Raw genomic sequence first — 24,949 nt, 5'->3', positions numbered from 1 at the left:
ATTAGTCGGACAACAGAATGCATTTCAAGAAGCAGCTGTATTTGACTATAAAGGCATTTCTAATCCAGTGTCTCTAAGCCATTTTCTTAATTTTTCAGTGTAAAAAGCCTAGACTATTAGAAAAAAGAAACCCAAAACAATTCCATAAGAAAAAAAAATGAAGAAAAAAAACCAAAAATCCCCATTCACCAGTCATTTCAATTAAAATAGACACCATTTCATTTTTGCTAACGTTTTCCCTCAAAACAAATATATATTTTCCATATATATATATATTTATATATTTATAATCAAGGCAGTTGGTCGTGGCCAAATTAATTGACCTCATCATGGCCGTTTCAATAAAACATAGCTAGAACCGAAGAAATTAACCAGCAGAAGCACAGTGCAGTATCACAGCACCGTCCAACTAATGTCTCATTTTTGTGAGGGAATAGTCTGTCAAGGCAGTGCGGCACAAACACACACTTCCTCTCAAACAAGTGCAATGCAAAGAGAATTATTTCTCATATCATAAAACTACAACACGCTCCTGTCGTCCGTCACATTCCCTTTGCTCGTCTGCTCTTCCTCCAGCACGGTGGGCTCACAGCGCTGAAGGTTGGTGTGGTTGCCTTCTCAGTCGCTGCTGGAGTTTAAAGTCCACTTGAGGGAGAGACACTGCAGTAGTCTGGGTCCGGGATTGGGGGGGTCTCCATCTCCATCCGAAATCATTGTTACATCTCTAACTACCATAAGAGACAATAACTCGCTACCAGATGTTAGAACTCAACTAATTCAAGCAGTGGGTCATGACTGAGTAACCGTTTACCGCCTGAGAAAGACTCCCAGCATCTGTTTGTACAGTAGAAAAGTGATTAATACACCGTCCCTGAATACTGAGGACTGCTCCACCAGTTCATGGAGTGTCTGATAGCAGAAGGAAGAAGACACAAGTGGTGGGGTTTTCTGAAGAAAAGTAAGTAGACGATGAAGGTGAGCTGGAAGAACTGTGGCCGCAGCTGTGTGCTCTAACGATTGGAGTATACAGAAGACAGGAGGGGAGGAGGTGAATGCTCAGGTAGAGACAGGACAGACGGAATCGCCTCCCTGATATTTCTGAGTGATCAACAGACGGAAGCGTGAGGAGCTTCTCTGGGTTACTGTTCAGATGAAGAGAATATGATTAACTAGACACAAGTACGCTCACGTGTTCATGTAAAAGAGAAAGTGAATATGCGAGGAGAAAAAAAATCCCTGGGCTACGCGGGAGGGCACAGTGGAGGACAGGAACCACGATGACCTCCATCCATCACATCCCTCAAACCTGAAACTCAGCAGACTATGTGCTTCTTTTCTGCAGCTCTTGAATAAAGGCTGTCAAAGAAGAGAAGAAGCCGTTAACACAGAATTCTGCACACCAGACTAGCATTAGTAAAGAACATGAACCGGATCCTACCTCCGATGATCTCCTCCTTTACTTTCTGGAGTTCTTTCCGCACCTCCTCCAGAATCTCCTGCAGAGCAGACAGTAAATGGCTACAGTTATGTCTCCGAGGTCACCACTACATCTCCAATCATTGTGCCAGTTTTACAATCGTGTGTGTGGCTGTAAAGATGCAGACAAAGGTCTGCGGATCAACACCGCCTCTCCAGGACTTTTAAGCTTTGACCATTTTAACCACTTTCCTCTGGAAACGTGAAGGAATTTTCTTTAGCTCACTGTCTTGATGGGAACCACATCTTTAACACTTTAACACCTCTTCCTCCTGCAGCTGGAACCAGCCTGACCTCCACCTTCTCTATCTTTAGCTGCTCTTGGTTTTACCAAATAAAAACGCTTTTCCCAGGTCAACCTGGAGCCTCCCACAGGTGTATGTATGCCTCCACAGGAGATTTACATTCTATGCTGCACCTCCCAATAAGTAGGTCAGCTGCTGAATATCTCTCGAGGGTGTCGCATCCCAGTCCTCAAGGGCTGCAATCCATCGGGGTTTTCTGTCCAACCAGGCAGAAATCGGCTTTCACCAAGGCAGCTGGGCACCCAGGTGAAGAGTTGTCTGGTGGGTAGAAAACCTGGCTGGATTGCAGCCCTCCAAGACTGGGTTTCAACAATGCTCTTTTATCTCATTCTCAGAAGTCAGAGGTGTTTGCTGTAGCTGCCTTTAACCATTTTAACACCAGACAGAAAGACTGTTCTGTAACTTTCAAGCGTATTTTCCAGAATGTAACTAATTTCAAATGTAACAAAAATAACCAGAAACTGCACCACCTTCATAAAAAATTCTAATTTGCTGCACTTGGATGCAGATTTACATCTATATACCCCTAGAAGTGGCATAAAGATGTTCACCTGTTTCATTTTCTCCAAGTCTGATTCTTCTACTCCACCCGTGTCATTGTTGTTGCCAGCAGGCTTGGCTCTAGAAGACAATAAATGGACAAATGGGAAACATTTGAGCACGTCTGCCATAAAGAGCTGAGTTGGTCCACGGTGCTGTGCTGACAGGCCAGCTGTCAATAAAGCTATTCACCATAGCATCAAAGGGAGGAGAGAACAGAGGATGGAGAGACACAGAGATGTACTAAAACCCAAGAAGGAGGGAGGTCATTCTGGTACCTGGCAACTTTAAACACAAGTTATCCAATATAAGACAGAATGAAACCACAGTAGTGGGTGGTGACCCATAAAATAAGCAATATTGCATCAGGCTGCTGTGCTTATATTTCAGCATAAAGAGGAAGAACACCAGCAGCACGGTTACGAAAACCCCTCAGATCCATGAGATGGTTTAATCCACTGTGAAACGCTACAGAGGGTTTAAGATGATGCGGCGCTAACCTGAAGAAAGAGGATAAGCAAGAAGGGAAGGACAATGGTCATGAGTGAAGGGGACAACATGTATACCTGGAACCTTGGAACAATGAGGAAGTGGAGTCCATGCTCTTGGTGATGGAATTATTCCTGTTAGTGAGACACACACACCCTCCTCTTAGAACAGAAATGGAAGACATTCACACACAAAAACACATGTTCACACAACCACAGTCATACTGGTGGAGAACTGATGGACTGTTAGTTCAAACACATGGTAGAGGTGGATTCAGCGACGGTAGGGGGGGGAAAAAGAACAGAATGCTGCGTTACCTGACCATGGATGATTTTTCCCAGGGTCTTCTCAGAGTGTCTGAGAAAAAAGGAGACCTCAGTGATGAACTCTGCGCAGTAATTTAATTTCTATATAAGAATGTATGTAGGTGGTGAGGTACAAATGGAAATATTCAAGACTCACCGCTCTGACTCTGAGGCTCTGAATCATCCTGCAGGAGAAAGAGACCTTCTGAGTCATCAGAAACCCAGCATTGGAATTGTCTTGCTAGCATGTTAGCGTGCTTTAAAATTTAGACATTAAAAATATTTTGTGATCCTCACATTTTCTTGTACTTTCACAGGTGGCTTCTCTCCTGTGTCTGCAGCTTTTCTCCTAAGGTTAAACAAAAGTCGGTCACAGCAAGAAATTAAAAGTGCACTGCTTTATTTGTCACAAGAGAACACCGACAAACTTTTATCTTTAAAACTATTCAAATGATTTGTCTGAATTCATGTTTGTGATGTCACCCACCTGCGTGCCAGGATAGCGCTCATTTCACCCATCAGACCTCCTCCTCCTCCTCCACCTCCTCCTCCTCCTCCACCTCCTCCTCCTCCACTTCCTCCTCCAATAGAAGAATTGCTGCTGCGGCTGGAGTCAGCTCGGCCGATTGGACCTGTAGTAGCTCCGTCCTCCTGCTGAGGGCAGTAGAGAGCACAACATGGTCAGAAGGATCAGCGAACAAGCTCCAGCATGATAATTTAATGATCATTGATGGAAGCAACAAGACTCTGCCATTACATTCCCGACACTCTGTCAAGGTGAACTCAAAAGCAGATCGTCAGAGTGCACCTTTCTTTTAGGAAATAAACTTGCTTAAAACCTACTTTTGATACTTTGCGAAGCTTTGCTCCAGCGAGGGCAGCTGCCAAACCTCCCCCTCCACCTCCTCCTCCCCCTCCTCCGCCACTAGGCAGTGGTGGGGCTGGAGGGGGGCCTGAAGGAGGTGGCCCTGGTGGTGGAGGGATACCAGAGGCAGGAGGAGGACCGGGGGGTGGAGGAGGCGCTGGTGGAGGAGGTGGACCTCCAGGAGCCAATGGTGGAGCTGGAGGAGCTGGAGGAATAGGGACTAGAAACAAACAATGAATCAAATCATAACAGTTGCTACAATTCTGTCAACTGTCCTAAGTTTCAAACTGTTAAAGAACCAGTAAGAGTGACCCACAAATTCAAACAGCTCCTTTAAACCAACACATTATGTTTTGCCTATTCCATCATTATCGTCCAATTTCCTCACAACCACATGAAACTGTCAATTATCAACAATTAGAGTTTCTCATGCGTCCAACACTGTCCAGATCAGCTTAATTGAATCAAATATGCTAATAATAATAATCAGGAAATATCCTTCAAATTCGATGCGGAGGGTTGAGATCTTCACCACAGCACAGCAGATATGTGGAGCACACGCTGTGTTCAAGTGGCAGAGGAAAACAGTGTCTCAATCATGGTTACATTCATTTACAAAAGCAACCAGTTAAACATTGGGCTTTGTAAAGTATTGATTTCTGGTCATAATTGAGGAATCTTTTTTTTTTAATGATGTCATATTTAGGCTGCAGACCTACTGAAGTGGACCTTCAGAAAGCTGACCACGTCTTTTCAGCTCATTCCAGATACATGTTAGGACAAGAGGAAACCAGCCCTGAGGAGTTTGACTGACTGATCAGCAGCTTTATGCATCATTCACACCAACACATAGTAACATGTGTAGAACCTACGGAATGTGTACTTTCAGCAGGTCTGTAGACAACCGACTAACAAACCAAAAAATGAAAGGTCAAATTAGAAAACAGCTAAAGTCTATGAATATCTGAATATCTGATCAGCCAGAGGATGTTTTCAGACCTGCAGCAGCTTGTCTCTCTCGTTCCAGTCTCTCTCTTTCCTGACGCTCTCTCTCTTGTCTTTCTCTCTCCTGTCTCTCCCGTTCCTGCTGCTCCAGCCTGCAAAACAAAAACAAAACAAAAACATCTGTCACCAGCACCGATATGCAAACAGCAGCCACTGACATGCATCATCCAGGTGAAACAAGAACAACACAGATTAATTACAATTTCATGTATATATTTAACTTCCAACTGCTGTTTCAAAAAGAATTTCTCCCAGCATCAATCGTTTCATATCCATTCCAGCCAGTTACTAGTGGGCCTGACATAGCGAGCTGCAGTCAGGGGCTTTATTCAGGTGGAGTTTATAGTTTTTATTTGCCTGCCACTTCATAGTCCTCAGCAGGACATTGTGGCCCAATTCATATGGCCATAATTCGCTTCTTCTCCTTTACCCCAACACCACGTCTGCAATTTTCCACAGCTGTAAACTTGCAAGCTCACCGACTGTTCACATCTACAAACCTGCACAGCCCCATCCACATTTATCTGTCCAAAGCGAGCTGATGTTTCTGAGTTAAGCGGATGGATGAGCATATGTGCATGGCGGAGGTGTGGAGAGAGGTTATTGCTATACTCGTGAATACTGCAGATCAGACTAAAGGGCATGAACACACATGGAGCACCGCAGCTCTATTTTAGGGTTTTAAATGCAGGCAAAGAAACAGTGTCACAGTCTCCCAGTCTGTATCGCATATTACACATTTAGACTCAATAAGATTAAAAGGTTAATGCCATGACGGTGCCACTGCAGCGTGTCTTGCTAGGAATTCAGGAAAGGTGAGGTTGCTTGGAAAAGTGTTTGCTCATTTCTTTTAACCTTTGGCCTACAGGGGCCAACAGAGAGGGTTTAACACATTCAGGCTAATGCCAGTAAATCCTCTGCATGTGTGTGAGTCAGACTGTGCCAATGTAACCGTCACAGTTGTGGTTCAATAAACCAAGGGGGCAATATTTACTACAATACCACACAACCATGTTTTGTTCCTTGACGACAATAAGATTATACAGATTGGAATCCCAATTTCAATTACAGTTCTATTAATCAATATAACAAATGAGGTCAATTTAATCATTTCTCTAAATTGTATCTGCCTTTTGAATTTGAAGCCAGAAGGACATTTTTAACAAGGTGGTGCAGGGTTGTGCGCAGCACTTTATTGTATGAGCTCTTCATTTAAAAGTGTTCTGAAAACTGCTGCTTTATCAGACATTCAGACTGCAAACTGTCATCTTCTATATGATTTATAGTTCCTAACATTTCAAGGTCTTTAGTAGAATTCATTATGCAGGATATTTCGCTTGCATGAGAGGGCAGTTTAACTGAACTGTCCAGGATTTTTCTTGTACCTGCGCTGTTGTTCCAGCTCTTCGGGGGAAGGACCATTTGACACTGGACGTGGAAGCGTGGCATAGCCTGCCAAAACACAAGACCGCAAACAGTTTAACAGCCACAATAACTTTCAGATACTCATGACCAAATTAATTTAGTTATTTCTGTCATGGATTTGGATGTTGGGAATTTGAAACAGTTCTTGAAAGCAAAAGAAGCAGATGTCCAGGTCTGTACGAGTTTCGCAAGCGGGACTCATCTGATGCACCAAACAAACGCTTTTAAACTTCAGGGGTTCCTGTTTGAATATTTGCCAAATATGTAAAACTAAACCATCATAAATTTGAGGTTGTGATGGCCCTGCAAGTGAACGCTGACCTTTACATAGTGATGACGTCAAATGGGATTGTCCCATATGACCTTGAGTATTTTACAAATATAAAATGTTTGCATTTGTCATGTTCAGAAATTTATGATACCCAGACACAACTGAGCAGTAAGGTCCCAAATATAAGAAGCTTAGAAAGATGACCACTGAAGAAAAACATTCACCACTGCCCTGAAACTATTTAGGAATGAATGTACGCGACACTGATTTTTGCAGCCGTCTGTGCTTTTACTTCCATGGATGCCTATCCAGGCAGCGGAGCAAGTCAGAGCACTGTGGAACAAACAGCCTGTGACCTAGAGATGACCTGAAATATCTGAGAATTTGCTTCGCTAAAGCATTTTAGTACAGCAGAATTTTATGGGAGCAGGACTGGAGAAAAGCTTGCAGGCTGTTCTTTTTATAGTTGGGAGGAAATCAATCTTATTTGGATCAGAATGAATAGGGAAAAAAAATCAGTTGAGGAGCAGGGAATAATCAAATTCAACAGCACTTTAAGAAGACAGAAAACACATGCACTTTAGAGTGTAATATTATACCAGCAGCACATAAAGAGCAGCAAAGAAGATCAAACACAGCACACTCCCTTTAATGCCTACTTTACCTAATGTGAAGGCATTTACTATGCTAATAAACAAGAAACGCAAAAAGGCATCAGAAATGCATTTACCCGCATCTGCCATAGAGCTGAGCACCTCCAGAGCATGAGCAACGCCATTGGCAAAGAGGGTAGCATCCTCTTTGCTGCCGAAGTTGAGACCCCAAACCTGGCGGGCATCGCGCCACTGGTGAAAATTGGGCGTGGCTTGGTTATATTTGAGCCCCCTCCCGATTGGACAGTTTATAACCACCTGTGGAAACAAAGGTGGAGGGATTACATACAATCAAAAATGCTAAAAATACAAGTTAATTCAAAAGCTAGAATCTGAGAGACAGGCCCTACAGCCTGGAGAAATATACAGTAAATCCCACAATTCTGATTATCCTTAAAATTGGAGCGGTGTGGCATTAACCCAGGTTACATTTGGCCCAGCAGGAGTTGTGCAGCCTATAAACCATGCAGAAAAAATGATCCTGGTTTAAGCTCTGACTGAATGTGCTGATGCACCATTCCTCTATTTGTTTAACAGCCTCTGGATTCCACAGAGCAAAGAGGAGGAGGAGACGAGACCCTGTCAGGGTGATTATCACAGCGGGCAACGTGCAGTGAAAAGCCAATGTAGCAAGTTCAGCCCCCACTGCACACAGCAGCATTCCAAAAGCCAACACTGACAAAATGTAGAAAAGAATGAAGAATGCTCTATTACTGGGGGGAAAAGCCTGTAATAAAAGTGAAGTTTTTAATATTTAAAATATAGATAAAATGGTTGATATGCTTACAGAAACACCTCCACATCCCAGACCTGCCAGGTTCAAAGCACTGTAATCATCCAGCCAGCGTGTGGTGCATTAAACTAATTGAAGAGACAAGTGTGAAAGCAACAAAGGCCATCCCATATTTAAACCCAGAGTAAACAGAAAGGAAAAGACATCAAGAAACTCATTAGCTTCTCTGTTCCTGCATCCGCCACCAACTTTAAGTCACATCCCATCACACAAAGTCTTTTTTTGGGTATCAAGCTTCTGCTTAAATTGTCACAGGAAATGATTGAAGGAGCCATCTATCTAACAGGAAACACCATCCATGCTAAGAGCCATCTCTGGGGAACACTCAGGAGCCTTGAATGTTTAAAGAAGAGAGACACTATGGCAGCAGGGTGAGCAGCCGTGTCATCTAAAATAGACCCCTCAAAATTCAGCCCCGCCAGTTTCTGCACAGGCGATGCGACCCGATATGATCTCATGAGCCACCGCCACAAAACAGAAAAACTAGCCTTTTCTCTTACTCAACTAGCTGGTATGCCATGGCAAGAGTTTGTCCTTTAATGTATTTTAACAACAACCTATCTGACTACAGTGTCTGTGTCAAAACCGTAATTTATTCATTTATAAGACTTCAAATTTGATTTTGCCCTTTAAATTTTCTGGATATATTTAAAAAGCAAATACAACTATTTGTGGGCTTTCTGGTGAAATGCACAATAAATATACTGATTTTATAATCCCCCAGACATTGCATGTGATGTCACCACAGACGAAAATAGTCCGTCGCTCACTTTCATGCTCACGCTGCCTGAGGTCCACGAGCATGCAGCACAACAAGCCCGAAGGTGGCGTTCGTACCTGCTGGTCTGTCTGCATCTTGCGTCCCACTATCCTGAAGGCATTGTTGGTGGGGTTGTGATAGATCTGGACTCTGCTGAAGGCTTGGGGTCCAGCACCAGCCGGTAGCCACTTCTTATTGCCATCATCGTAGATCATCACAGTGGCCCGAGCCTGGCAAATACTGGACTCACTGAAACGGCAAAGACACAAAATCATTTCAATTGAATGTTAGATTACGCCTAAATAAATGACATAACACATTTTCCATGGGTTATTTAACCAGTTTTAATATGAAATGCAGCTGTAAGGGAAGATACTTTGCTTTGAGACCATAACAACAACACAATCAATAAAACTAACTGACGTTTACTCCCAACACGGAGAAAAACTTTTTCCTTGACTTGCAAACAAATGCACAAGTAGATCTACGCCACGTAGTTAATGCCGTACATATACAAGAACAGCACAGCTCAGAAGAAACAGAAAGCACTTACACACCTTGTAAATATACATGCTGAAACTAAGTTAGCACTGAAGACATCCGACCATGATGACTCTATGGAAAACAAGTAAAGGGCAGCCTTTGTTTTAGAATATTAGAACACATCTTGAAACAATGAGATGTGAAAGATCGAGCTGTGGAACACACACATGTTTATCTCTGGAGAGACTGATTAGTTTGATGTCAAATAAGGTCACAACGGAAGCCAACAAAGACCGGAAGTTGTGTTGAGCTCCGAATAAAAGAAGCTTTGGAATCTTTCGCTGCTTTGCATCAGCTGTCACCTCTTTACCGAGGACGTAGTCAGAAATAAGTCCTGGGACAAAAGCATTGATTTAAAATGGTTGTGTGACTCAAGAGGGGGCACACCAGACGGGCAAATAAGATCCGACAAGAAGAGATGTGGGCTACTGCCCCCCTATTTGTCTGCCGGAGCTTTCCCAGTAGCTCCTTAATCCATCTCTTCCACCTCTCCCTCCATCTGTCCTCACCCATGATACAATCTGCTGCTTCCTGTGACGCCACACCAAAGGGTCAGCCCACTTCCTGCTCCCTGCATGCCTAATAAGGATGATCTTAGCCTGGGCAATCAGTGTCCATACACTTATTTACCAACACTCTGTTCAATAAATGCTCATCGACAAAAAAGTATTTTAAAATCTGACTAATAAGGATGTGCGCTGTACAGACTGACCATTTCTTACCTTAAATTTTAACTCTAAGGGGCGTGTAGGAAACAGGGGCTGGATAAAAGTTTAAAACACAAGCGGTTGATTTAGATGTCACTAAATACTATTACCGTATATTACACTTCAGAAGAGAGCCGAAGAGAGCCTGATGAAAAGAGGGGGGGGACAGAACAACACAACTGGGAAAAATAGATGCATATTTAATGGCAGGACAGCATCGGCCAGGAGTGAGACCCAGAGTGAACCACTGTATTATTGATAATAGAATGGACACTGAAAGCAAGCGCTGCACTGGTGCACTGATAAAAGAATCGTGCAAGGCCTCAGCACCTGTCAACCTCCTGACACAAGCCTAACTGCTGACCCAGACACACCTCATACAGGAAGCTGCAGAAGATGACTGGGATGGAAAGTATGACACTCTTAATAATATTTGACCTCCAAATGACTGGAATAGAATTCTTAACTTTATGTTAAGATGTCTGAATATACAGGAGGATGTAAGTTTTTGGTTTTTAAAGACAGATTCACCAGAGTCACCAATAAAGTGAAACAAGAGAGTTGAAAGACTTTCGAGGCTGCAGATTTTTTCATTACTACATAGAAATCCAGTGTTGTTTAAAAAAATAGCTTAAAGTAGTGCTAAGGGACTTACACCACATCATTTAAGTCCCATGTACAGTATACAGAGAGACGGCACAATCAGAGGATTGTTAAAACTGATTGTGTTATTAAAATTCAGAAAGCTGAATCCAACCTTAGGGATGAAAGCAGAAAGACGGAGAAACTCCAACAGCAGCAAGGACGAATATGAATGAAAATCCAGAACGTGAGAACCTGAGTTTAAGAGGGGTTGAAAGCATTACATGGGAGACGGTCTTTAATAAAACCCACCTCAGGAACGGCTGACATGATTGGAGGAAAACAAACTGACACAATCCAGCATAATCTGCAGTTATTACAGTTTGAGCGAGTTCCTCATCCCTGGGGTCTGTCAGTCACTGAGGGGTTAACAGGAAAACAGCGCTCAGCTAGGACACGCACTCTTAGAAATGCCTGTATAAGGCTGTGCTTGCAGACTTTTCTCCAAATGTGCTGGCAAGTACAGTCAGGCCCAGTGGCTCTGCTGCTACCATCCTCCTCTCCCCTGTCACTCCTCACCTCACTTCCTCCCCATCTCCCTCAATCAAATCGTTCAGGATCTGCTGGAAGATGTGGTGCTCATGCAGCAAAAACACACATTACATAATACACAGTTTATATACAGTACAGATAAGATGTTTATCAGTGATATTATGCCAGCTGCCAATGTTACAGCTAACAACCGTCTCTGACAAAGACAGTCAACTCAGCCTGAATTAATCAAATTTAATACATAAATCATCACCAAGAATAACCACTGGCCACTGAGAGGCTGTAAGTCTCCATTTCTAAAGGAATTAGAAGGCCAACCAGTGAGAGAACTTCTAATGCTCTACAGAGGCAGGACCCAGTGAATCATGGTCCTTCCAGATGGAGAAAGCCACAGACTCTTCTCAGAGCACTGATTTTTGCCTAAGGAATTCACAAAAATCAAAATCTTCCCTCAACAACAAACATGGAAAAAGCGGCTTGCTTTTCCAAATACCCTCAGACCCACTAACTGGTTTAGTCTTAAACTACATCAGCCTTGAAATATGCAAGTTAGCAACTGCAACTGAAATGCTTTCTAGCCTAAATAAAAAGAAAATAACAGTTCAATAATTGCCAATATCAGCACATACACAGTACCGGTAATCATTCATCATTCTTTCCTGACTTTCCAGAGTTCTGCTACTATCAATGACCACAGCAAAGGGGGCCGTGCATGTTAGGAACAGTGCTGTGACCTCTGAGGGGCTGTGACTCCTGCTGCTACTGCTCAACACGCCTGATTAAAATTAACTTTTAATCAACATTTGGAACATTAATGCTGGTAAAGAGGATCGTTGCTTAATCAAGCGTATTACTAAAAATGGCTGTTTCATTTTCACAACTGGAAATCAGGGTATTGTGATACATCTCTTTTATATATTCTATCAGCACTAACAGATAATGTAGTGTAATGAAAGCTTTTTGCATAGCAAATATTCCAATTCATAGTACTGATAATGCTAAGTGTCCCGCCCATTAAACTGAAATACATTTTCAATATATGGACTGAATCAAAGTTCCACGAAGAAATTTCTGAAGAATTTAATAATATACTGGGCCTATGTTTTCTTCTACAGGTTCCCATGGTATCAGCCAGAAACCAGTGTCAACTCAGCTGTTCTTCAACAGTTAAACCCATAGAAGAAAACAGATCAGGTTAAAAGGAAAAAACACTTTATTATACTGTTATTACAGAAGTTCTGAGTTCTTTTCCATTTTTGGGACAGCCTGAGCGTGTGTGTGTGTGTGTGTGTGTGTGTGCGTGTGCGTGTGTTGGGAGTCGTGGTGCATGACTGGCACACTTCAAGCCCATATTTGGAACAATCTCTGTCCTCCTCACGAAGCGCAATTCCTTTTACAGGTTGGATCACATCCTCAACCAAGACAAAAACAGAAGAGGCAGGTCCAGCTGCTCTGAAGATAATGATCTAATCCTCCTTTCTAACTTAGTCTGTCTTTCCCTTTGAGCTGGTAAAAACTTGTATATAAAAAACCAACAAAATTCTCAAAGATTAAATAAAAAAAGGCAGAGAATTACTGCACATGTTGTAGACTATACCCAATCCCAGAGGCTCAAGACAGGAACCAGCACTTCCATCCATACACCTAAAGAAAGGGTTGCATCACTTAAAAAAATCCACTATTGTGAGCATGCACAGGAGGCGTCAGCAACAACAGATTATTATAAAACAATAAAGACGTCAAAAAATGGGGGTTTTCAGCTTGCCGGGGATTCACACGGTTGTGACATGCATCCTTTTTAAAGTGAGACATTTTTGTACCTGAACTGTACATGAACTGACCCTGAGCACCAGTTTAACATTTAGTAACCATCTAACTTGCCCTGATGAAAGACACAAATTAGGGGAGGAGAAAGTGATGTTTACTCTGGTTATGCAGCATATTCACATAGAAACAGCCTACGTCACCTACATCTAGCGCTTATTACAGTCGAAGCTCTAAACTGGCTTATCGACATTGTTCTGATTATTCTGCAGCCAACTGAAACTGTATTAACGGAGCAGTACGAGCACCAGATGCCGACGCTCAACCGACCAGACTAAGAGGGAGCAGACAGACGGACAGACTTCACGCAACATCCTGCACAAACAGCTTCTACAGACATGATCATCCCTCATTAAACAAAACTACAGCAGCAGCACAACATATGGATTGGCCTGAGTGCCACATTTGAGCTGCTGCCGTGATGATTTCAACTCAACAAAAATACTTCTGCAAGTTCCTTTTTCTATTTTTGACTGATTAAACTCACTCATTTTCCAGTGAACTGAAAGAATTTATACATGCTTGTGTTTATACTATTAAATATTTGATCAAAATAATATTGTGTCTGAGCTTGGAGCAGACATATTTTTTATTTTCTTCTACAAAACAACACAATCCGTGCTACGTGCATCTACAGCACCACCATACTACAGTGTGTAAGTGCTGCCTTAAGTTAATGTAAGGAGAGTGCTGTAAGCACCAAGTCAGGCATCTGAAAGACAGAATGGCTGACTGCACACAGCTGTTTCTGGACTACTGGCATCCATTTAGATGCAGACCCGCTGAATGCAGATGACCTTTCTGCCCATCAGCCATCCCATGCATCAATCGAGTGGATTTAAAATTCTTAAAAACCCTTGGTGACATCATGGTGCATTTTGCTTTGAAAGGATCAAACGTAAATCACAAATGCCAATAGGGTTGGCTTGATTTGTGGCTGCACTGGGACTAAATCTGGTGGAGGAGCTCCTCTTCCAGTGGCAGCAAGTCAGACCAGTACAGCCTTGTGGCAAAGCTTCCTGACCAGATCCCTCCTAGTATTTGCGTAAATACCATTGCCATATTGTCTATACTGGGAATGCTTCCTGTAGCTCTGAAACTGGTGGACATTTTACCAGCTAGACTTTGAAGACTAAATAAAACACAGAGAACAAAGAAAGACCAGTGTGGTGTCATTAAAATATAGAGGGGTGGTTTAAGGCCACAGTTTTTGATTTTACCAGCGACAGATAGGTTGCTCATTCCTCACCGCTCTGCATAGCCAGTAATCGCCTCCAGTTATGAACCTGGAAGCTGTGTCATCTGCTAATTTAATTACTCTGTTGGTGAGGAGGCAGTGAAGAGCACCAGAGCAGAGCTCACGCTCAGCACCAACTCTTTTGCTGTGGGCAATTTGTGCAAATGTCTGATTTAGTCACAGGGCGAGTGGGAAGTATGGGGCAGTCAGGTGGCCCTGGTGGAGGTTGGGGGTGACTACAATGGTCGGCGGGTGTTGCACCTGTGTCTGAGCAAAGTGGAGAGTGTTTGCTCAGTCTCGGCCCGAAATGTACAACTGTTGGAGGTACGGGTGACCAGAGACAGTCTTCGGTGATTTTCTGGGCTTTCAGAAGGCCATTTGTGTATGCTTACAAATGTGCTTACATACGGTATCAACATGAAACAAAGAGGAGAGCAGCACAGAAAAAACCCTTTGTGTGTGAGTGAATCCATCCTGCAGCTGTGACAGAGACCTTTCTGGCCAGGTTCTGACCTCCTGAGAGGAGCATAAGCAGCGAAAGATGGTTGACAGACCCTGATTGCTTTGTAAGTATGCACAATCCAGAGTATTAATCCCTCTTGTGGAGGACAGTATACACTGTACAAATTTGGGAGTCTTTAAGCACCTTTGATTAAAATCTACAGTCATAATCTGCAGTTGTAGATGAGCTTCCGGGAGTCTGTCAACAGCTATGCTGTTAGCATGTGATGACATAAACGGCAGTTTAGAGCCGCAGAGTCTGTGATAAAGTGTTGAAGCCAAGTCTCCAAGAGGATGATCAACACGCAGCAATTGGCATCACAGGAGTTTTCTCCAAACTGGAGCTCCAGTTCATACATTTCATTAACACCAGATGCTGCACTGGTTGTGAACTATGCCAGCGAACAGCATCTGAACAGCTGTTTCCCGGCAAATAGGTCTGCATGGCATCCCTGCACCATCTGCTTGATCTGGCAGGAATAAATGAGGGGAGATTCCGGAGGCCACGTTTATCTTCACTGTCGCTGCAGTGGAACTCACTCTTAACCATGAACCAGCACGTCATAATCCAATACTCAGGATGTGCCTACAGATGTGTTTTCCACCTTCTGGACCCACAGCACAGGCTTAATAATACTTAACACCGAGATTTTTGTGAGGCATGCTGCTTAAATTATGCGCAATTGAAGAATAAAAGAAGAGACCGCCATGGAGGAAGCTGATGTTGCCCCAAACCAGACAATAGTAGGTTTGTATGTTGATCAACTCCTGTAGCCAAGCTTCTAATCCACGAGGAAGGCCCGCATAATGGCCCATTTATGAGTATGAGAGGTGGGAGGACCAAAGGGGGGCAACTGTTTGAAGGGAGGGGGGGCAATGTGAGAAAAGCTGAGAGGGTAGACCCACATCAACAATGGAGAGGGTGGAGCGGTGGAGCACATGGGCTTTGTCGTCATTCTGTCACGCCAACGTTGAAGAGCGAGCAGTCTTAACACGAAACGCATTCTGGAAACCTCAAAGTGTGATACAGTTCATGCAACAATGACCTACAGGCTGACCTCTTTCATCTCCACTGCAGTAAACACACGTTCAAAGAGAACAATGTCATTAACCGGAAAAAGGGAATCTTTTCTGCCAACAGCAGCATCAAAACAGCAACACTGCCTGCGGACAAAGTACAGGAAATGATACCGACACAAAATCTACCTACCAAATCTATCTAACCCTTAAAAAAAAACAGAGTGGAAAAAGTTTGAGATTCCGGTGGATGCAGACATGATAAGGCGGCAGAGACTTTTTTTAAACTTCAACCTGCTGAACTCAACATTAAACTGAAAGAAAAGTCAAATCCAACTTTATCAGATGGTCAAGTTTGAGATGAAGAGTGACTACACACCCTGGAAGTGTGTTCTGAGAGATTTAGCTGAGCAGACAAGTAAAGACATGAACAACCATAAATACTGTTGAAAAAGCATTACACAACACCACCGCGGCATTATCACACCGTTATCGCAACACCGCTGTGTTTCATTGTCTCGAATTGCCGAATGGTTTAGACAACAGCTGGTAGCCTGCTTGGACTTGAGATGAAAATAAATCTACTTCACTGGCTCTACAGGAGAGACAAACACCACTGTTGCATTCCTGTCCATTTGCTGCCGCTGCTGACAGCACAGAGAGGCTGAGAGGAAGCCATTTTCCTGCTTTTAAGGCTGATCAATAACACTCTCAGACAAGAGTGTATGGAGACAGTGCAGAGGTGCTCCTTCTGGAATTACTTCCAGACACCGAACTGAACACAGGGAAGACATTCACAGCAAACATTTTGTTAAACAGACTGATTATAGCCTGGTGAGTGTGTATGCCGGCGTCATGTGTGCAAACGCTCGGGGGGAACAGCCGCACTGCTGGTGTCAGACAGGAAAAGTTCTTTAGTCACAATGAGCCAGTCTGTGAGTCAGAGCGGCAAACAGAACTCACCTCCAACAATAAGAGTGAATCAAATGGGAGCACTTCCTGTGACACCCCACCAGAAGGTTAAGAGAAGTGTGAACTGCTGATGCAGCAGTCGGGATGCACCGGGGGAAGAACAGGGCGTGTGCAACAACAAACACAATAAGTGTAGCGTTTCAGCAAACGGGCAGCTCACACACACGTTCCAAACTGGGCCAAACAGCTGAACCTTTGACCAAATGAGTCCACATGTCAGTGTCAACAATTACATACCGCACAGACAAACGGCAACGGGCACGAGCACTGCTGCATTCTTGTGTTCACCTATTACACAAGGTGATGTAGCGAGAGCGGACAATGAGAGGCCGGTCGGCGTTCCAACCAGATAAAGCTTCGCGTTTATCAAGTCGGGTATCAATCACTGACCACTCTGGAAGGCAGCATATCTCCACCCCCCAAACACACACAGAATTCCTGCAAAAAGATTCATTACACTTTCTGACAGAAGGATAAAACTCTATCAGGCCGACATTTGCGCCATTGTTGGAGTGCTGGGCTTATCTCACTGTCTGATGAGCAGCAATTTAAGCCTCCATGTCTGGAGCAAAGGTTTGTATGTTTATAGTGCTTCAACAAAACCTATTAGGAGATGCAGCCAAACATGAAAAACAGATGCTTCTCCTAATTCTGTAATTTCTCTTACTTTGCTGGATAAGGTCCGGATTAATCTTCCCAAGTATTAAAGTATGTTAAGACAGTAATCTTTCCTGATTGCTGCATTAACTTAATGGCCTCATTAGCTGCTATCTTTAATACACTGAGGGTGCCTCTTGTTTGTGCTTTAATTAAAGTTTGACCTGGGACCATGCATGTGCACAGGCACCCAGAGCCATTGTTGAGAGGGTCCCAGGTCTGTGTGACAATGAATGGGTTTGTAGAGCTTTCAAAGGCTGTGCAGTGTCACCTTAAGACTAAGGAGAAATGAGAGAAGAGTCGGGCAGGAGAAGATGTGGCCTGTAATTGCAAACAGCACAAATCTGTGGCAGGATGTGGAATTTGTGGACGTGAGCTTTCTCCAGAGCAATTTAGCTCCAAATCTCTGCGTTAGCAGACGGATTAAAGTGTTCAGGGTGGAAAACTTTACCGTGGTCGTTCCACCTATGAGGAGGAATCAACACAGACAGTGTTTGGGGGGCACATCCCCCTCTGACCCCTGATAGGAACATTGCGGTTTACCTGCAGCTTTAGTTCCTCATGGCTCGTGTGGCTGAGCACAAAAAGAGCCCAGGAGACACACAAGTGTCTTTAGTTTAGTCTCACCGGCTCAGCAACGAAAACTTTTAATTCCCTGCTAGACGAAAATAACGCTTCGAGTCACGACGTTAATTTCTGGAGCAAAAGGTGCAGTTTAATCACTTCTCTTTCCAAGTTATCAAGTAGCCAAGGTCACAAAACCTGCGTCATATGCGCCTCTCCGGAGTTTCAACAACACCAAAAACCACCTAAGAGGTCGAGATTCAGCCCCAGAAATCCGTTTAACGCCAGGCAGGAGCCAATGTGGCGGACCGGGTCGGGATTAAACAGTCGTCTTTTGTCAAACTAGTAGTCAAGACAGAAATTGTAGCCTGGAAACACGTTCAAGATGAAGGGACTGGAGCCGCTTTACCCACCTCATTGTTCAGAGATCCTCTCCGCGTAGGCAAGTTCGGCCGACTTTCACAGCCCGGCTCGGCTTCAAAACAGAAGTGTTTCAAGTACAAAAGCGCCAAAAAGTCGCTGGGAAAACACGCATCTACACCCGCAAACGGGGCAGCGGGATAAAGAAGCACACCTCGACGATTTCCTGGTTTGTGCGGGCGGGCGGAGACACGGGAGCGGAGCGGGCTCGTCAACTCGAATCACTATCCCACATTCGGCCGCTACAGGCCAGGCTGCAAAAGCCGTCAGAATCTGGTTACACACAAAAAACTTCGTTCTTCAAGTCTCAGTTGGTTTTGCGGCGTGTTCCGACAGCCAGAGCCGCGAATCACCAGACTTTTCCTGCTGTGTCTCCGTCGGTCAGTCGGTCGGTCCTGGTGACTTCATGGAGTGGCCCAACCCGCCTGCTTCAAAATAGGCTGCCATCCCATGAGGTGTTTACGCCGCGTCGTAAAATCCCGACATCGCCATGAATTGCTATTGTGATCGGTGATTGATTTCTGGACATTGCGGGGTGGTTGCCATGGTTATAGCAATATACATCTAACGCAGGCGTTGACAACTATACTTCAGCACTTGCACCTGGGACGACGCCGTAGTAAAGCTTTACTTTGGGACAACATTTAATCATTAATCCGACTTTACAAAAAGCTCTGAAGTAACGCATTTAAAATACAAATATTTCCCGTAATATTTCGTTATCAAAATACAAATAGAGCTAATAAAGGGTTTGAGAACTCTGTCCAGAATGTATTCTTTAATCCCGAGATTCCCCAGACAATGCCTGAATTTCAGAAAATCAGGACACATGAAGAGAAAATTCCGTCAAAACCACATACACATATGTACACATTTATCCCGTGCTTTTCATTTATTTTCACGACTGTTGTTTTACACTAATCACAAATCTGTCTCCAATTTGCAACATGTTTACTGCAACATATAGCTCTTAATATAAAGCTTTTAAGCCTTTATCTAAGTTTCACTCCGTCCTTAGATAATCTATTAATAATGCAATCCAAACTCAGTAATATGTAACTTTGTATAAAAATTACAGCATGAAGTAATCTGTTCTAAATATAGTGATGATAAAGGAGTCTTGGTCCGCACACACACACACACACACACACACACACACACACACACACACACACACACACACACACACACACACACACATACACACAGTTACATGCTCCTCCTAATGGGGACAGAAGTAAAAGAGAGGATGAGAATGGAATGCATTACGTCTGCATGGCATGTATAAACATCCACACACTTACTTTTCTGAGCAGCTGTTTGTCTGACAACATTTCTCAGTGTGTTTCTATTTTAGCCACTTAAGCTCAGACTCTTTAAGTGGGCCACAGGATTCCCTGTTTGAGTTACCGGTACACAGTTTTGCAGGATACAGTAGATCTGGTCCTATAAACTTAGGTGCCCCCCTTTTGGCTTCATCCAGGAATCTGCTCCAGTTCCCAGAAAGTAGCCCATAAAGAATTACAAATAGCTAAATATAATTTTAGGTTTAGCAGGATGCTCCTCCTATTACCGCAGCTTTAACGTCATTCGGATAGATAGAAAGCAGAAGTTGATGTGTTTGGCCACCCAGCATGAATCCTTTAGTATGCCTGTTCCTCGGTGCTTGTACACAGGTTGTTACCTACACAGACAGCACTTTCACTGGAGAGCCCTAGTGCTGATGGTTCCAATCTCACTGCAGCAAAACTGGCTGAAAATCATCTGAAGAAAGATATTTACACAAAGAACCTACTGGAAATCCAAGTGGGATTTCATGCCGGCAGCAGTCAGAGAGTTTGGGAATAAACAGTTCCAGATGCCAGAATAGTAATTTTACAGAACCCCAGAAAGTTAAAGTGGTCATTTCTGAAAGAAGAGGGATCTGACTGGATCAGGCTAGAAAAGTGTAACCGAGCCTCAAAGAGACAAGATGCTACTGATTGGTAAGGGCTCAGGGGTGGGGGTTAGGGTAACAGTGGGGATGTGTAAGACGCCAGCCTTGGAACCCAGCTTTTCAACATAAGACAACCAAAACAAAACATTATCTTAATTTGTAAATCTAAACTTAGAATACAATAAAAATAAAATATTATATTAAATTTCTATATTATATTTAATATTTTATTTGGTCAGATGATGATGTGAGTACTGACTGACTCAAAAACGGTATAATAAATCCGTTACTACTCTCTGTATTTACACCCATAGGCCCATAGATGGCAGCACGACCACGATTCTGAACGGAAGAAAAGTTCCTCAAAAACTAGTAAATTGCTAAAAAGAGAGACAGGTTTGAGATGTGGTGTACAAGATCCAAGAGCTATAGACAGCAGCTGTAAAATACACACAGTCACATGAACATAGTATATAGCTGTGTGTCAGGAGTGACACCAAAAAGGCAGCAAGTGTTTTCTGGCTGAACTCCTGCGGTACTGACAGCTGTTATCAAAAGTCTGCAAAAAGAAGCACTTAGCACACGCTTATAGAGTAAATGTTTTGGTCCCTAGAGTGACCTTCTCTTAGCTCAAAGACTACATAGGTTATGATTAAGAATGCATTAAAAATAGGCAACCTGATAAACTAGAGAATTGTGCTGTGGTGTTGTCAGGCTGTTGCACAGCTTGTTGCACCACACATGGTCAAGTGAGTTGGGAAATAACAAATGTTATTATTGGAGCCTTTTGGTAGACAGTGCTTGGGATTTTAATGGAAACAATGAAGTTGTTCGGGTCACAGCATCAGTGCTGTACTGTATACAGCTCTGTCAACCTGATCCTCTTGGTGTCCCTGCTGGGAATGTTGCCCTCAGGTAGAGAGAAGTGACAATGTGCTGCTTCCTCCTCCTCTTCTCTCCCCAGCCTGGGTGGAGGGCCTCTAACACCCTGGCATGGCTCTGCTTGGAAACAAACTCCTGCTCCTGTTACTGGACCCAATCAATGTGCTGCAAGGTGTCACGTTGCTGGCAGGCCTGTGTATCGACGCAGGGCTGATCACTATCATAATCACACTTCCCCCACTTATCACTTACCTCCTGAATAAAACATCTGCCTTCCTGCTTGCACACCCCTCTCCTCCTCCCCAAAACCTGGAGGGACAGAACCCTCTTCAAGTTTCTTTGAAATAAAGTAACATGAGAAATGTGCATGATGATACCCAACAAATAAGGTCCCCAAAGTTGTCCGGATCCCAGGCGTCAGACCAAACAGCTACAGGAGTTACAGGGATCACCAATCACTATTTTTGTTTAATTTAATTACAAATAGATCTCATTCATTAACCCAGACAGCAGTGTTAAAGGGCACATTTAGGTGTGATACAGATTTTAAATGCATATTTAAAATTCAGCCACCTTTATAAACTCAGTCCTTATGAGCTGAATTCTGGTACTCAACTTCACCTTAGCTCATGTAATGTCAATGTTTATATAGATTTAAAATAAACCCTACACCTTTAAGATTTCAGGAACACACTCAAGTGTGATGTAACAGATATATTTAGATCTATGAATCACACACTAGTATTATAACATCCAGCAGGTGAAACCTGTAACTTCAGAATTGAACTGTGCAAAGATCCAGATGTTGACCCACCTGGGAACCTCTGATTCCTGAACAGCAGCTGGTGTCTTCAGCTCTGGGTTTCAACAACATGTTTTTCTGTTTGATCAGAGGAGCAGGAACCAAAGTTTGAGTTTGCAGAAACCAAGGGGCCTTACATTAGGGCTGCAAATCAATTTTGACACATTCTTCCACCCGTCTGCTCACACACTGAAAGGACGATCAGGTGCTGAACATGACTGATGGAAACGTGTAAATGACAGAATACACTGAAAGACTCACTCCAACACTTCAAGCGAAAAGGGTTTTTAGCACAGAATAACAGCAGGTTCAATTATGCCAAAATCTTGGTGGACGCAGGAGTCATCAGGCAAATGTTGTTGTCAATGCTGTTAATTAAAATCATTAAATCTGAATCACAAGGAGAAGCGGGTTGCCAACTGTCAGGGGAGGAAAGTGAGACAAGCTGTTAAAGCTCTTAGAAGAATTAACAAAGTGGTCAGGAGGGGCCAGCAACAGAGAAGAAGGGCTGAGGAGGAGGAGAGAGGGTGTGAAGTGACAGTCAGCACATCTGGTCTCATCAATAATGCACCAGGCCTTTAAATGGCAGTTTGTCACAGATCAAGTGCTGCTCACTGAAATCAAGCCCGACACCCAAGATGCTGCCAGTGGAGGGTGAAAAGGGCGACAGCAGCACGAGCAGGAGTTATAGAGAGGAACAAAAGTGTCTTTTCACAATAATCCCGATACTTCACTGAGACATAGATGAGCGGGAGCTAAGCAGAACACAGATTAGACCACTTTGGTGCTACCGCAAACTTCTAAATCTTTAGTTTATGGGGGAATGATGATTGTTGGAGGAGAGACAGTAGAACTTACATTCAATTTTAAGAGAAAAAAAACCCACAAAATTTTAATTTGGTCATCAAATTTATTACTAAAATGAAAAATTCTGAAAGGTTTCTGCGTTCCAGTGATTGAGAGTCAAACTATCACTCACTTTAAATCAGCTGAAAAGAACATAGACATAAAAAAAATAGGCTCCAAGACTCCCCAAGCACAGCTTCTAAAGAGTTCATTTTCCTGTGATCAGAGGATTTCTCAGCACGATGATGACAGAGTCACCTCGCAGGAACATTTTAGAAATATAGCGATCCTTGTTTACAGGCTTAGACTTCTTCTTCCCCTTCCCGCTCTTTGGAACCTCTGTCCACATCTCCTTCACATTCTCCAAGACCATGTTACAGTGCCTGAAAATCAAAATTTTTTTAGATAAAATACAGAATTGCCTAAAAATCACAATTCATTAGACTATAAATTATATTTGGCCAAAGACTTCATATATTTGTGGTTTAACCATTTAGATTTCTGGTACTGCAGTGACATCAGTATCATTCCATCTCACTGTAAATCAGATATTATACTATGATCCTCTGCAAATGTTTCTTTGCAGAAATATCTCACATCTACAACTGTAAGTAAAACAAGAAGTCAATGATTTCTATTAAGTTATTGTATCTATTCTCACGAACAAGGTGAAATACCACATCTTTTGTGAAATCAGGATTTATTATTGCCGTTTTTATTGGAAAGTGGAAAAGCACAGATCTTATTTTATGGATAAAAAGGCTATAAAGGTATTGTATAAAGCTCCAGTCAAACACAGCCTTGGTATACCTGTCAAAAGCTTTGACTCTTCCGAGGAGCTTTTTGTTGTTGCGGCAGTTAATCAAGACCTGCGTGTTGTTTTTGACCGACTGTGTGAGCACAGACAGAGGACCAGTGTTGAACTCCTCTTCCTCTCGTTTCTGGAGCTCCTCTGGGCTCATCTCTGACTTGGGCTTTGTTAAGAGACTCCTGGAAAATAAAACATTAACAAACAACAAACGAATTTAGCAATCATATATATACATATATGTTGGGAAGACAGTAAGCAAGGTAGTTTTCTCTGTCAAAGACAGTAAGGAATAAACTGAGATGGGATTTCAAAGAATATAATCTGCACATATTTCTAGTGTGGTAGTAAGAATGACCCAGGCAATGGGGACAAAATTTTCAAATTAGGATTGTCCTTCCTATGCATGTGTTTTTTATTAATTTAATTTTAATGCAATTTAAACTACCGCCTAATGAGGACAAAGAGGAGACCCGTTAATTTAAAACGTGATATATTGTTGTTGCAGATAGTTTCAATAAACAATTAATGATATTTTACTTTCACTGCAAAGTAAAACAATATTGGTTTTTAAAAGCATGGTAAATCATCTAGCACCATTTAACGCTTCGCTGTTAGCATTTAGCTAGCTAGCTTAACTGCACCAGTGTAATAGAGTGACATCTGAACCAAAACTCCTCGATTTAACACAAAACAAGTTTTAAAATGTGTTTCTTACTACCATCAACAATATAAATATTTTTAAAAATCAGCGTTCAGGTATCTACTGTAGATAAGTCGAACAAAAGGTTTGTCTGCGTTAACCCGCCTTCGTTCAATTACTAGCATTGTTGACTTTTTACAATCCTGAAACACAAACATCCAAAAGCTAAGTTATAACTGTATTTATATGTCGTTAACTAAAAACAGCAAGCATGACTGACTGCCGTAGATACTTACATGGCTGTATAAAGATTCAGTTATATTTAACAGATTCGTGTCGTGTCTTCTTTACGAAGGGCTTCTCGCGTGGACCAAACTACTTCCGGGTGAACTATCACACTTCCTCCCGGGTCGAGAAATAACTTCCTGGTCACTAAAATCTTTGCTTTACAAGTAAAAGCTTGAATAAAAGTTGGTAAATACGTACAACACGATTATGGTGGAGATAGAATAGTTTTCAAGATTCCATAAGTATGTGTAGTACAATTTAAATATTTGTTGTTTTAAATT

The 24,949-nt window shown here is 42.8% G+C and overlaps 2 protein-coding genes and 1 long non-coding RNA gene across 5 annotated transcripts; 1 reads left to right on the top strand and 2 right to left on the bottom strand.

The window, feature by feature from the left end:
• Positions 1 to 17: 17 nt before the first annotated feature.
• On the bottom strand, positions 18 to 18,908 carry LOC105417035 (vasodilator-stimulated phosphoprotein). 3 transcript variants are annotated; one of them, XM_029843555.1, is made up of 14 exons: positions 18,457 to 18,908; positions 8,965 to 9,136; positions 7,412 to 7,592; positions 6,371 to 6,437; positions 4,980 to 5,077; positions 3,959 to 4,200; positions 3,603 to 3,769; positions 3,413 to 3,464; positions 3,273 to 3,300; positions 3,128 to 3,167; positions 2,888 to 2,944; positions 2,333 to 2,402; positions 1,439 to 1,496; positions 1,053 to 1,356 (listed from the first exon to the last, which is right to left on the bottom strand). In XM_029843555.1, the coding sequence occupies exons 1-14, from the start codon at positions 18,459 to 18,461 to the stop codon at positions 1,322 to 1,324; spliced, it is 1,272 nt and encodes a 423-aa protein (XP_029699415.1). In that variant the 5' UTR covers positions 18,462 to 18,908; the 3' UTR covers positions 1,053 to 1,321. The 3 variants fall into 3 exon arrangements, with proteins under 3 accessions (XP_029699417.1, XP_029699415.1, XP_029699416.1); XM_029843556.1 differs by lacking the exon at positions 18,457 to 18,908 and adding an exon at positions 9,445 to 9,465; XM_029843557.1 differs by lacking the exon at positions 2,888 to 2,944 and having other exon boundaries at positions 18 to 1,356.
• On the top strand, positions 12,081 to 12,786 carry LOC115251410 (uncharacterized). The gene is made up of 3 exons (XR_003889959.1): positions 12,081 to 12,163; positions 12,387 to 12,465; positions 12,671 to 12,786. It is a non-coding gene; the product is annotated as an uncharacterized lncRNA (long non-coding RNA).
• A 4,065-nt stretch (positions 18,909 to 22,973) lies between the features above and the next one.
• On the bottom strand, positions 22,974 to 24,817 carry snrpd2 (small nuclear ribonucleoprotein D2 polypeptide). The gene is made up of 3 exons (XM_011608249.2): positions 24,677 to 24,817; positions 23,740 to 23,919; positions 22,974 to 23,312 (listed from the first exon to the last, which is right to left on the bottom strand). Coding segments are annotated over exons 1-3 (357 nt in total). The 5' UTR covers positions 24,679 to 24,817; the 3' UTR covers positions 22,974 to 23,137.
• Positions 24,818 to 24,949: the final 132 nt, after the last annotated feature.

This window comes from Takifugu rubripes, chromosome 11 (genome assembly GCF_901000725.2).
Source record: "Takifugu rubripes chromosome 11, fTakRub1.2, whole genome shotgun sequence".
Classification (NCBI taxonomy): Eukaryota; Metazoa; Chordata; class Actinopteri; order Tetraodontiformes; family Tetraodontidae; genus Takifugu; species Takifugu rubripes.
Note: the sequence above shows the minus strand (reverse complement) of the source record. Positions and strands in the feature narration are given on the sequence as shown.

Bases quoted from the DNA above. Each gene is read 5' to 3' on its own strand.
- LOC105417035 (XM_029843555.1), bottom strand. The intron at 1,497-2,332 runs GTGAACATCTTT...TCTGCTCTGCAG, and splicing joins ACTTGGAGAAAATGAAACAG to GAGATTCTGGAGGAGGTGCG. The intron at 1,357-1,438 runs GTAGGATCCGGT...CTTCTTTGACAG, and splicing joins AAAGGAGGAGATCATCGGAG to CCTTTATTCAAGAGCTGCAG.
- snrpd2 (XM_011608249.2), bottom strand. The intron at 23,313-23,739 runs GTATACCAAGGC...TTTGATTTTCAG, and splicing joins AGAGTCAAAGCTTTTGACAG to GCACTGTAACATGGTCTTGG.